General features: G+C 34.4%; 1 protein-coding gene across 1 annotated transcript in view; it reads right to left on the reverse strand.

The window, feature by feature from the left end:
* LOC138708875 (furin-like protease 1) overlaps nt 1-14,506 on the reverse strand; it is a 224,089-nt gene that overhangs the window by 114,206 nt on the left and 95,377 nt on the right. The window contains exon 3 of the mRNA XM_069839148.1: nt 11,996-12,124. Within this exon, the coding sequence (XP_069695249.1) occupies nt 11,996-12,124 (129 nt within the window). The remainder of the gene's footprint in view (nt 1-11,995; nt 12,125-14,506) is intronic.

Consider the following 14,506-nt stretch of genomic DNA (forward strand, 5'->3'; position numbering starts at 1 on the left):
CTGATGCGATGGCGTCTTGAATTCTTTGTCGTAGGACTTGAATATTGGGAACTGACGTCTGATGTCGGGTGATCGCTGTGGCTAAGGGAATGGGCCATCCCTGCCAATCCATCGCCTAGGAAAATGGTTATCTAAGGGTGTGCGTACCTCCAGAGCTCAGTGAGGTGGTGCACCATCCTGTTGGAAAAAGCTACCTGGTTAGAGATGCTCTAGTTGCGGGAAAACAAATTCCTCTAGCATAGCCACGTAAGTATTGGTGTTAACAGTCTCTTCAGCGAAGAATTTATTTATTTTATTGGGTTATTTTACGACGCTGTATCAACATCTAGGTTATTTAGCGTCTGAATGATATGAAGGTGACAATGCCGGTGAAATGAGTCCGGGGTCCAGCACCGAAAGTTACCTAGCATTTGCTCGTATTGGGTTGTGGGAAAACCCCGGAAAAAAACCTCAACCAGGTAACGTGCCCCGACCGGGATTCGAACCCGGGCCACCTGGTTTCGCGGCCAGACACGCTGTCCGTTACTCCACAGGTGTGGACTCAGCGAAGAAAACGGGACCAATGATTTTATTGTGCAGAATTCCGCACCACACATTAAACTTTGGACTATGGCGATCGATATCTCAAATCTCGCGAGGCTTTTCACACTCCCAAATCCGACAGGATGGATTGGGAGGGATGGCACACTCTCTTGGCCACCACGATCACCCGTCATAACCCCCTTGGATTTCTTTGTGTGGAGTTATGCAAAAGATATTGCGTACCAGACGTCAGTTCCCAATATTGAAGTCCTACGACAAAGAATTCAAGATGCCATCGCATCAATTACTGTGGACATGGCAGGAAATCGATTATCGCCTTGATATCCTAAGGGCGACAAGGGGAGCATACATAGAAGTGCATTGAGGTGGGAAAAACAAAACTTTGAGAGATTCTCTTTCACATAAAAAAAAAACAGAACTAAGATACCTCGTTTCATTATTCAGTTCTTTACATATGAAGTTGTAAAGATAATTTATGGACACGGTGTATTTATTTCATTACCTTATGTATAAATATGTATAAAACAGGTAATTATTCAACTGCTTTAGAGGCAAAAGAAGGCTTCTTTCTTTGACTGGAATGCTTACTATTCAAGTGTTTAATGTGAAATAAAAAATTAATTTCACAGTTTCCTTAGAAATAAACATTCAATTTCATAGTTGTGATTGTTTGGAAATTTTTACCGGTGTCAACAAGGATGTCCTCTCTCACCCCTCTTATTCAATATTTATTACCCTAAGGGCCGACTGTATAAACCATTTAATCTTGGATCAGAAGTTAAATTGATCCTCGTTCTAGCTGAACCTGGAATTTTGTGTTGTATAAAGTCTAATCTCAGATTAATTTGTCTTAAACTAAAGTCAACTTTGACTGAAGAAATTTCTCCGATTAAGTTAGATGATCCAAGTTCAGTTATTTCTTTTCTGTTTGAAATATACGAGTGGCAGATTGTGCAAATAAAATATCCATTATTATTATTAATATTAATAGATATGGTAGGTACATTTATATATATATATTTTTTTTCAATTTCTTGCCTTAATACACAAAGATTCTTATATTTTATAAGGCTCTATCGTGTTCAGCAGTATGAAATAACATGACCTATAATTATATTATGTTTATAACAATCATTAATTATTAATGGATATGATAGGTACATTCATAAATTTTCAATTAACTGTATTACTAAACGAAAATTGTCGTTTTATAAAGCTTTATTATGTTTAGCAGTAGCCTATCAAACACCATAACATGATGATAATTTGGAGAACGGGCAACCTTCTTGTTATTGTCCGCCATTATTTACAATGCACAAAACAAACCAGTGTCTCCAACAGAGTGTACGGAAAGTCGACAAAAAGTAGTTGGAAAGTAGCTAAATTTCTCATTATTAACAAAGAAAGATTAAATTTTGTCACTATTGGGTGTTAAAAAGGTCGCTAAATCCCTATTTAAGCAACATAAAATTTACAAGAAATTGTCGTTGAAAAAGAGTTAAAGTCGCTACATTGGCAACACTGAGCAAACCTGTACAACATGGCCCGCGCATCACATACTTCACCTGTTTATGCGATGTTGCCAAATCCTTTTCACATGAACTTAGATTGCAATTGAACCAAGGTAATTTGATCGTGGAAAAGTTTCATACAATAGAAAAAGTGTCTGAACTCGGTTCACTTTCCGATCTTCGATCAAAGTTGATCTTTAGTCAGAGAGCTTTATACAACTGGGCCTAAGTGTGACAGAAGAATGTCAGGATCGAGTGAGGCACTGTCTTCAGGTGAATGGAGCACATTTTGAATATCTGCGGTAGTGAACATACTGTATACAATGTATCTCAAATTAGAGTAATGTTTCCTATTTGTCAACTGACTTCTGTATCACACGATATATAGTAATCTAATTTTTAAAGTAGGATATAGTATTATAAACTTCCTGATTATAGCAATTTATATAGAGAATTTCGTACTACGATGATCTTTTAAGGCGTACTAGGCAAATACGATTACTATTTAGTCACTTTTATGTAAATAAAGAAGACATCTTGTAACTCAATTTGCAGTGAACTGCGAGGCAACGACAATTGCGACCTCTTATTCTCCTTTCACTGCAGAAACGTACTCGGATCTGTGAGAGGAAAAACTGATTCAGTAGAATTTGATTAAAGAAGTCTTGAAATGACAATATTTCGATGGCAGAGCGAGCAGGAGGCAATGGAATAATGCCCCGTATTCTTTTACAGAATGGAAAGTATCTGCAAGACGAATCTCAACAAAGGAAGAAAGGAAGAAATCGAAGAAGTCTCGGAAAGGACATCTGGTCTGGGGAAGAATCCTAGAATTTTTTATACAGAACAATTTGCGGATTAGGCCAGCAAAAGGGGATTTCAAACACACAATGCGTTCTTTAGAAAACATCGACAAACACAACCTGGTCCAGAGTTTTCTAGGTCGGATTAAAAACAAACTCCATCTTCGAGAAACTCTGTCTGGAGTTTGTTGCTATGGCGATAGACGCGATCTGCTTAATGCATGTTCTTCTCCTTTCAACAACAAATACTTTATAAAAAATTTGAGGTTTTCGTGTAACTCTTGAAAATTAACAAAAACTTGATATATTTTGATTCACAATGTGAATTTTTGACGTGTAATGCCTATACTCGATCTACAAGGACAGAAAAATTAGAACAGAGACAGAGACGATAAGAGACGAAGATAGAGGCGATAACAATAAAAGACTCCTTGGAATAAAAACAACTGAACATCTGAGGTTATAACTAGACATCGGATTTTTAGGCACTAAAAATTGCAGTTTTAGGCGCCTAAAATAAGCTCAAAATTTGTAAAATTAGGCTCTATTTTAATGAAAATAGGCATTTTAGGCATATCAAGGTATCATACTTATTTCTTTCACTGAAATTTTTAGTTATACACTAAAATACGCACAAAAAAGTATGTTTAAACATTAAAAAAGAATACTATATTTATAAACAGAGCTGCACAAATTTAATATATTGAAACGAATGAAATAATGATTATTGATATCAAGATTACTCATTTTAAGTTATTGAAATTCAGTTCCATGCTCAGACTTTATTATAATTATCTGCACAGTACACCACCAGAATTTTTTCTAAATTCTCCACAGTTAACCTTTGCCTTTTGTCACTGAGAATCATTTTGAAAGAAGAAAAGCTTCTTTCAACCGAAACTGATGTGAGAGGCGCAAATTTTAAATTAGGTACAATAGAAACATCAATACTTACTGGAACATTTACACCTAATCCTAATTGTTGTATTGCCGTATTTCTATCACAAAGTTAGTGGGTTCGAACAATCAAAATTTTAATGACCTGCAAATACTTTAACTATCGGAATTTAAAAGGTTAAAGTGTAGTGGTCTTAAAAAGAATTATACCTCAGGATAGCTCAGTCAATGTATAAATATTATAGGCCTACTCATTAAAATTAATAGAATTTATATATTTCAACTATTGTTACATACCTGTTTGCTACAAATCTTGCAGAATATTATTTTTTCCATCATAAGTGAATTCTGAATATTCTGTTAGCCATTGCCGGATCAATGTAGATTTTGCACTTATATTTTTCGGTATTATCGCGTTAAACTTCACAGGAAAACGCCCTACCGCTCAAAACTTCTCAACACAAATAAGGTGAGGGAAAGAGCAACTGTTAACGAGCATTCAAATGAACCGTTGTTATTGAGATTCAATTGGACAAAAATACAAAGTTCCACTTATTGTTGCATTTCCTGGTAGTGTTAACACTAGGAGGGCCATTCTTTTAAATATTTTGTAACGGTTTACCCTACTAATTCGCAGTTTTACGACTTTTCATAAATATTTCAAAAACACTCTTCCTCCAAAAATTGTGATTTCATGACACTCTGAAGGGCAGTACAGCTAATCGGTTTCAGACCGAAAACAGTCATTTTTATAGTATAGTATATCTCTGAATCGGTAGCAGCACATGTTGTGATTGTTGCCTGCTTCAAAACTAAGGTTGGTTCTTTGTCGGCATTTATGCCTCCAAACATGTTAAATTCGGTGAAATCTATTGCGAGTGTCGTGAGATTCAAAACATTTTGTTTCCTTTATCAATGGTTTCATGGCCGGTGTGAAGCAAACTTTCCACTTTTTAAATGCCTTAAATTTCGCAGTGAATGCATGTATAAATTATAAAAAGTAAGAGTAAAATGCGAAACTTTACAGTGAGTTAGGCATTTTTAGGCGAATATTAACAAATTAGGCTCTAATAACCGTTTTAGGGCATTTTAGGGCACTATAAAACTCTTTGAATACCTTTCAATTTCCATGAAACACAAATATTAATAATTATTTTTACTTTTCTCCTAAAGAAACAAAATAGGCATTTGCCCTAGAATCCGATGTCTGGTTATAACACAGGGTTATAACAGAGTATAGTATATACAGTCACGAAGCTCAATACATAGGGAATATGCATTCATAGATAGTTGCTAACTACTAGGATCGCTACTATCGCCTCATAACAGGCACAGTCTATTGTTCCTAGTATCCTCAACAACTGAAGCTTCGTGACTGTATATACTAGACTGTGGTTATAACAACACTTTATTTTAAACTCTTTCATCATCGCTTATCTATAATTTTCAACATGTTTCATTTTATTGCAAACATTTTTACTTATAGTAATTAATTGTGCAATTATTGTAATTGATTATTGTTGCATATTCAGACAGCGAATCTCACGTAATTGCTTGATTGCTGATACACCGAAACAGAGACGATACAAATAAAACAAACGAACGTAAGAGGGAAAACACTATCACTTATTAATTTTGAGCAGCATGCTTTTAACTATCAGTGTAATTCGATTCTCATTGCTCACTCTAGCGTCAATGAGCTCGTTCATTGGCTGAGAAACGTTCGCGTGGGATTATCAACAGTAATCTCTCTAGAGATTTATCTAGAGAAAATCAAAACTCGAGTGGGATTTAATTGACTACTACACGGTTATAAAAAAGTATATAAAGATTAGAAGTAACAAAGTACTCCAATACAATAATAGTACATTATGCAACGTGCCTATAATGATAGTAATTAAGACGCAACTATGTTTGTTTATGAAACGAGCGCAAGCAAGTTTCATAATTTTCATACGAGCGTCTTAATTACCATTATAGGCAAGTTTCATACGACTTTTTATACTCGACCATATTTCTAACTTGAAATTATTCAAAATTAAGTCATGTTATGGTTACGTGCGAACTGACCTGAATTGTGATATGTGCGCAGACGCGAAAGTATTGATTTTTTCCGAGGCTGAACGTCATTGAGCTTGATAAAGAATAACATGAACTAATTTTGATATAACCTGGAAATTGATTTAGAATTGAAAAACGAGATAACAAATTGACTTTATTTCAATATTATTTACAATTAACGCTAATTATTATAGTAACAGAACATAACCTTCTGCGACAGTATTGGATTTCCAGCCTCCATGACTTTTCCCTAATTGTCTTTCGACTGCATATCCGAGAATAATCGATACTTGCGGTTTTATAACGGTACAAAGGTGACTTGTCATTGGCTGAACACCTGAACTTTAATGAATAGGTGTACTTTAATGAGGTGCATTAAAGGGCTACTGCCAAGTGTATAATTACTACATTTCGGCATGATCGAGCATAATATATTAATTGGCTTACGAAAACACAACTGTCTTCAAATGAATTATTGTACCATCTCAACATTACGCTAGATGGCAGTAGTGTTTTATGTTTATGTTTTCTTGTTATCAGTTGTGCAAACTATGGAATCTTCATTTAACTCTGTGGACGGTTACTAGTCAAGAAGGCTTTGTTGATTCAGTTTCATTTTTATTAAAACATTTGCATTCAACTTCAATCATCCGGATCCCAGTAATCAACGTCACTTGACAGATGATTTTCAATAAATCTTAGTATTAAACAATCTCTGATACGTGACTATCCACAATATCATATAGCAGAAGCTATAACAAACATAAATTAAATAATATAAAAAAGTGTTAGAAAAGTTTTAATTAGGGATGATGAAATAAACAAGAAACGTTTTAATTAACGATGGTCAAATAAAAAATAAACATGAATAATTTTAAAAGAAACAATTATTGAAAGTACAATTTTCAAATTTGAAGCTTTAGTGGTTGGTGGTTCAGTTGATGTTATATTGGACGTGTGCGTAAAAGAAGTGAACTCGTTGATGTACATGGTGTTTTCCTCAACTTATTCAGGATTTCCGAATGGTGCTCTTCATATATGACCACTGATCTTTGTTAATTCTTGTTCTTGAATGCCAATGCGAGTCATATTTGAAAGCGCTGTGCATCGACTGGAGTGGTTTGTAATTTTCTGTTTTTGACGTCCAGACCAGTGCAGTTTGAAATGTTAGCAAACAAACAAATGCTAGGGTAGTGATAAAAATAAACAAATGCTAGGGACGCGATAAAATTAAACAAATGCTAGGGACGCGATAAAATTGTGCGATAAGCAGCCATGATTGGTTGAAAGACGTCCTTTCGTACCGTTTTATTGGTCAAAAGTAGTGTGACGTAGTAAAAGTGTAATAGTCATCTTAATTTCTAGTAACTGTAAATTATGTAGCTATTTATAACAAAATAGTAAATAACTATAGCAGTTTCTTTTTTGATAAAATAGTTCTCTGGCATTCAATAATGATAATGATGATAATAATAATAATAATAATAATAATAATAATAATAATAATAATAATAATAATAATAATGACGTCGATCACAATGTCGTTTAGTGGTTCTCAGTCCGAGTTTCATGATATCAAGCAGTTAATAACGTCTAAAGCTTCACGAATTCCATTAATATAATTACATGCAAGCCAAGTGATCTCTTCTAACCCACAAAGCTTTCAATTGGGGTTACAGGATCCCATCCTATGTATGTGTTTAATGGTACAATGCACTGTCAGTAAGCCTATTACAATTTTCAAATGGAGATTATGTAGATTTAGAGGCTGTCCAGTGATGTCCTTAAAAGATCTACCAATTTAAATAATGTAACAGATTGAAACCTGTCCAAAGAGAAACTAACAGCCAGGGCTGTTCTCAACCATTTCGCAAACGTCCACTGTGTACCGCGTCAATGACTATAGGTTACTGCCCATCAAGGAAAGGTTCTGTCATATTAAATACTAGCCGTACCCGTGCGCTTGCTGCACCCGTTAGAAATAAATATAATGTAATTACATAATTAAAATAGGACGTTTGATCCAGGGAACATTCGTGTTTGATAGAAGGATAAATCGTTTAATACGTTAGTTAATTTAAATTGCATTCAAATAATTAAAATGCGATATTTTGGTCCAGAGACACTCATTTGGTGCAATGACAATTCCTTTAACATGTTTCTTAATTTTTATTACATGCAACCATAGTTTAATGAAGATTGACATCATTTAGATTTAATGTGTATATTTTATTTTACTTGTTATAGGTTTCCATTGAATTATGGTAATAACTTAATTTTAACCCTTGTTTACTACGTATTCAGTAAATGGCGCTTGGCCCACTATGGTTCTGAACACTTCAAATAACTTAAATTATATTATATAATATTACATATTATATTATATGTTATATTATATTATATTATATCAGAAGTTACTGTAATAACATTATAGCATTATGTCCATCTAGAGAAACTACACTTTCCAATGGTGAGATAATAATTAATTATACAAATCGGTTAATTTATCTTCCGATATTACTTCATACAAACACAGAAACATTCTCTGTAGGCTATCTTTCATAGCTTTCGATTGCTGCTGTTCAAGGCCCCTTATAGAGGAAGTCATTTGTTTTTTAATTCATTACACGGCCTTAGATGGCAGTTATTTTAATTTTAAAACTCATTTATCTCATTAAATATCAGTCCTATCAAAATTTTTCTAGGAATAAAACTTATCGCAAATTATTTTTAAAGAAACATTTGTTATGTAACATTTTTCACAAAAATCAATAATAAGCGAGATATTTCGATTTATTTAATTCAGGCCCCCTTATAACCCCCCCTTTTAAATAAAATATTTTAAATGCCATATAGCCTGAAATCTAAGTTACAACCAACTTAATTTATATTCCAATTTTCATCGAAATGCGTTCAGCCATTATCGCGTTAAAAGGTAACAAACATACAGAGAGACAGACAGACAGACATAGAAACAAAAATTTCAAAAAAGCGATTTTCGGTTTCATGGTGGTTAATTATATATGTTAGGACCAATTATTTTTGGAAAATCGAAAATTACCAGAAAAATTTCGGCTACAGATTTATTATTAGTATAGATTATTATGAAATAAATAATTAATTTTATATTTACACAACAAAGACACGAGATAGAAATAAACAAGATGATATATGCAAAGCGATAAGAGCAGTTGTGAAGTAATGCATAAGGAAACGTTTCTTTTTTCTTCTTTCAAAGGCTGGTACTTGATTTTACGTCATTCATTCAAGTGTCCCCAGCTAGGTTTAAAGCGCCGAAACTGTAGTTCTTCCTGCCGCCGCAGGCCTCCATGCATAGTGGAAATCGAACTACATACCACAGAACAATGATAGAGTTGATTGTGATTATGTGAGCTACATATGACAGTAACAATAAATTGAGATCGGTGAATTTGGTTGAAAATGTTTTGAAATAAAGTTTTCTGCATACTTTTATTTTTTTTCTGGGCACGGGTTAACTTAGGTGGACCCTAGCTCGCAGAAGCCCTTCTGCTAGAATTGTCACTTGTTGGTGAATGCAATATTGTGAAGACTCTCACGCGATATAAGATCGGAAGGATGAAATGAGATTGATAACTAATGCGGCGATAGAACAACAACCAGTACATAATGATACAGAAAATAGAAGAAATGCAGCAAATATACCCTATATTTACTGCCGATAATAGAATTTAAACGCTAATAAATCGCATAAGAAGTACATAAAGGAATGTAAAACAGAGAGAGTGTACTACGTGTCTGTGTACGTGTGTATGTATGTATGTATGTATGTATGTATGTATGTATGTATGTATTTTTATTTTTTTTATTTTATTGGGTTATTTTACGACGCTGTATCAACATCTAGGTTATTTAGCGTCTGAATGAAATGAAGGTGATAATGCCGGTGAAATGAGTCCGGGGTCCAGCACCAAAAGTTACCCAGCATTTGCTCGTATTGCGTCGAGGGAAAACCCCGGAAAAAACCTCAACCAGGTAACTTGCCCCGACCGGGATTCGAACCCGGGCCACCTGGTTTCGCGGCCAGACGCGCTGACCGTTACTCCACAGGTGTGGACGTATGTATGTATGTGTATGTATGTATGTATGTATGTATGTATGTATGTATGTATGTATGTAGGCCTATGTATATATGTATGTATACTATACAGAATGTTAAAAAAGTGTCGCATATTTTTACAGGAGATATCATAGGCCCAAACTGGAAAAAAATGATCCTATAAATAAATATGAGTAGTTTAATATCAAAGACGGACATCTGTCGTCTCCATAGTTTTGATCTAGAGGCAATTTTTTAATTCACAGTGTTCTTCGTAATATTTAACACAATTTATTTTATAAACGTAGTGTTAGAGTTTGCATATGGTTCCACTATAACTGGAAAAAGCATGAAAAATTGTATAAAAAACCACAGCTATCTAGATTTCGATTGAGGTCAGTGTCCGTCTTTGATATTAAGCTACTCATATGTATCCGGGAACAAATGTCTGTTGAGATATGGGTCTTGCTGTATTTTGACTTATGACCGCCACTCGTTTAAAAACACAAAAAAATGGTGCATGTTTTGAGAGTGGATAGCATCCCTCAACAGAATTAAACAGAGAATGTAGTAGTAAACAAAGGTCCACGATGCTAAGGAGTCTATCAATTTGTTTGTATTACTTACAGTATTCAGTGGTGTAGGTTGTCTTTCTCTTTATGCACGACGGAACATCACCCCATTTTCTAAGCCTCGTGCGATAATACCTAACCCGGAGATTTAATAGGCGATGGATTGGTCGAGGAGTCCAGTAGCATAGCCTCCCCGATCACCTGACCTAAATCCTTTGGATTTCTGTCTATGGGGAAATTTTTGAAGACATTGGTGTATGTCACATCCATCGACAACGTACAAACTTTACAGGAGCATTGTATCCAATGCATGTGAACAAATCTCACAACAGCCAGGTGTGGTCGCAAGAGTTCGTGATTTACTGCCAAGAAGGGGCTGAAGCATGTGTAACAATGCGTGGTAACCAACGTACAACATCTTCTGTAGTGTCTACGCAACAAACAGGTGGGTATTGTAGGCCACAATACAGCATGGCCCATATCTCAACAGACATTTGTTTCCGGACACATGTTTATAGGAACTTTTTTTTATAGTTTCGACCAACGCTACTTCCTGTAAAAATAGACTAACTTACTTACAAATGGCTTTTAAGGAACCCGAAGGTTCATTGCCGCCCTCACATAAACCCGCCATTGGTCCCTATCCTGTGCAAGATTAATCCAGTCTCTATCATATCCCATCTCCCTCAAATCCATTTTAATATTATTCTCCCATCTACGTCTCGGCCACCCAAAAAGTCTTTTTCCCTCCGGTCTCCCAACTAACACTCTATATGCACTTCTCGGTTCGCCCATACGTGCTACATGCCCTGCCCATCTCAAACGTCTGGATTTAATGTTCCTAATTATGTCAGGTGAAGAATAAAATGCGTGCAGTTCTGTGTTGTGTAACTTTCTCCATTCTCCTGTAACTTCATCCCTCTTAGCCCCAAATATTTTCCTAAGAACCTTATTCTCAAACACCCTTAATCTCTGTTCCTCTTTCAAAGTGAGAGTCCAAGTTTAACAACCATACAGAACAACCGGCAATATAACTGTTTTATAAATTTTAACTTTCAGATTTTTTGACAGCAGACTAGATGACAAAAGCTTCTCAACCGAATAATAACAGGCATTTCCCATATTTATTCTGCGTTTAATTTCCTCCCGAGTGTCATTTATATTTGTTACTGTTGCTCGAAGATATTTGAATTTTTACACCTATTCGAAAGATAAGCCTCCAATTTTTATGTTTCCATTTCGTACAATATTTTGGTCACGAGCCTGTAAAAATATGCGACACTTTTTTTAAGCACCCTGTATGTGTGCAACTAATTATGTAAATAAGTAAGCCCACTTATGTCAATGTGTAATTATGTAAGTATGTAACTAAATAAATATATGTAATGTATATATGTAATTATATATGCATGCAATATGTAGCATTCTTTGGATTTCCCTATAGCTTCATGCCCCTGGGCGGTCGATCTTTTACCACCTTTTAACTGCTTTCAGCTGACTTGCTATGGAACAGAATAACATGACACTCACGTAGTTTCTGAAGAGATCCGGATGGTCCTTCTCGAGGCCATCGTCCAGAATTGTGACCACCACACCCACGCCAGTGATACCCTCCATCCAGGCCGGCTGCACGTTCATGTCCAGTCCCTGCCCACGGTTCTGCAACACGCAACACATGTTGTGAAATTACAGCAAAATCCCATTAAGTCACACATCTGTGGCTCGATATGCAAGTTCACAAGACAAGAGGGTTCAACAATGTAGACTACAGGAAGGAACTATTTTATTTAGCTTTCACACAGTAGACATAAAAACATACATTTTATATTTATGTCTATTATATTATAGTCAGAATCATCTACGAGTAATACATTCATCTACTTATTTATTTATTTTATTTATTTATTTATTTATTTATTTAATGTGCTGTACAACAGCCAGTGGCCAATTACAGTTCAGCACAAATATAACAAACACATAAAACAAAAATAATTATTACACATAAATACAATTACAATAATGAAGATGAATGGATAACTAAGAATACTATGAGACAATGATAATTGAGTATAATGCCTAAAAGAATACATAAATGATAAATCGTTGCCAAGAGCAAACTAAGTCTATACATTGAAGGGATCGAATTCGCAGCCATGCATGTTGGCATTTTTAATGCATCTGGAGACTGGTGAAAGAAATTTCGAATTTCTAATATAGAAAAGTTTGTGGGCTCTCATATCTTTTGTTGGAATACGTAAGGTAATATTGTTTAAGAAAGAGTCACAGGATATATCACCTTTGAGGACTTTACAAAAGAACAGATAATCTAGCTCATGGCGTCTAGCATATAGATTTTGACAATTAAAATATTCACAATTTCTCTCATAACTATACCCGGAATTAATGGGCAGAAATCTGAATGAACATAAGGATATAAATTTTCTTTGTATATTTTCTAATTTAGCCGAGTCCGTAGTTGTAATCGAGTTCCAAACTACAGATGCATATTCGAGTTTCGATCGCACCAATGTATAGTATAAAATTAAAAGAGAATCGGGCGTGGAAAAAGAATAAGTTATTGACCGTATTATTCCTAGCATTCTGATTGCGTGATTGTAAATGTAATCAACGTGACTATGAAAATACAATTTACTGTCAAAGAGTATTCCCAAATCTTTTACGCAATCCGTTCTGTTAATTAGTAAATTATTTAGATAAGAATTAAATTTCAGTGCAGAAGTTTTTCTAGAAAAGGTTATTACATTAATTTTGGATACGTTAATTTTCATATCATTTCCTTTCGATCATTTAGCGACTGAATTAATGTCAGATAATAATAATAATAATAATAATAATAATATGGTTAATGGTAATAATAATAAGAATAGTAATAATAATTAGTGCTGTTGATCGATCAAAATATTTAATCGATTAATCGAGATTAATCGAGTTTTGATCGAGTTGAAAAAATGTTTTAATATACTGTAGCATACAATAATTATTGTTAAATTTAACTTGTGTTAGGTGATAAGCATAAGTATTAAATGTTGTATATCTGTATATATTTTATAGTTATATTACAAAACAACTATTTTAATTACTTAGTAACATATTTATTATTGGGCTTATAATTTATTGTGTCAATTTCTCCGGGAAATTTTGAGACAGACATAATTAATACCAAGTATGAATAATAATATCAGATAATTAGTTTTTATTTTCAGTCAATCACTTATCATGTTAACATTAACATGTCTTGTAGATGATGACATGTAGATGATGTTAACATGATAAATGATTGACTGAAAATAAAAACTAATTATCTGATATTATTATTCACAAACTTATCTGAACTCAATATGACTTTTAAATTTAACAAGTATGAAGACTCGCCTAGTTAATACTGCTTCATCCATGATTTTAAACATGTGAGTGCATTCACATGCTCCGAATTAAGTGCCGCTCTACGTTCAGTAACAATGTTTTTTGCATCACTAAACACGAAAAAACTTTTTTTCTGTCAAACATTTCTCCATGATCGTTCAATTTAAATCCAAACGTTTCACCGAGTTTACCTCTCAAATTCTCATATGATATAATGGAGGTTACACTTTTCACAAACCACAGAAAACTGATTTCTTTTTCTTTATCAAACTAAACACACAACCTTCATATACAAAGTCAGTACAGTAACTGCAACTGCAAAACTACAGCGGTCGAAACAAAAGACTGGCCCCTATTGTAATCGAATTACCAGATTTTAGAAAGAGAAGAAGGTAGTTACGCGCTCACTTGCACACAGTGTAGACATGGCTATTTTATAAAGGATGAGGAGGACGAATCCCAGAAAAGTATGTATTTCATATGATAGGAAGATGAGCTGACAACAAGATGGAAGTTTTCCGGGAAAACCATAAACTTAATAAGGGTTTCGCATTGTGTTTCAACTTTCAATAGAGGTAAACTAGGTCACTGTCCTCATACCTCCATCTCTTTGTGAAGTGCTTTTGCAAAGATTTTTCCCTACGCTACTAGGTTTAC

The sequence above is a fragment of the Periplaneta americana genome, chromosome 11 (genome assembly GCF_040183065.1).
Source record: "Periplaneta americana isolate PAMFEO1 chromosome 11, P.americana_PAMFEO1_priV1, whole genome shotgun sequence".
NCBI lineage: Eukaryota > Metazoa > Arthropoda > Insecta > Blattodea > Blattidae > Periplaneta > Periplaneta americana.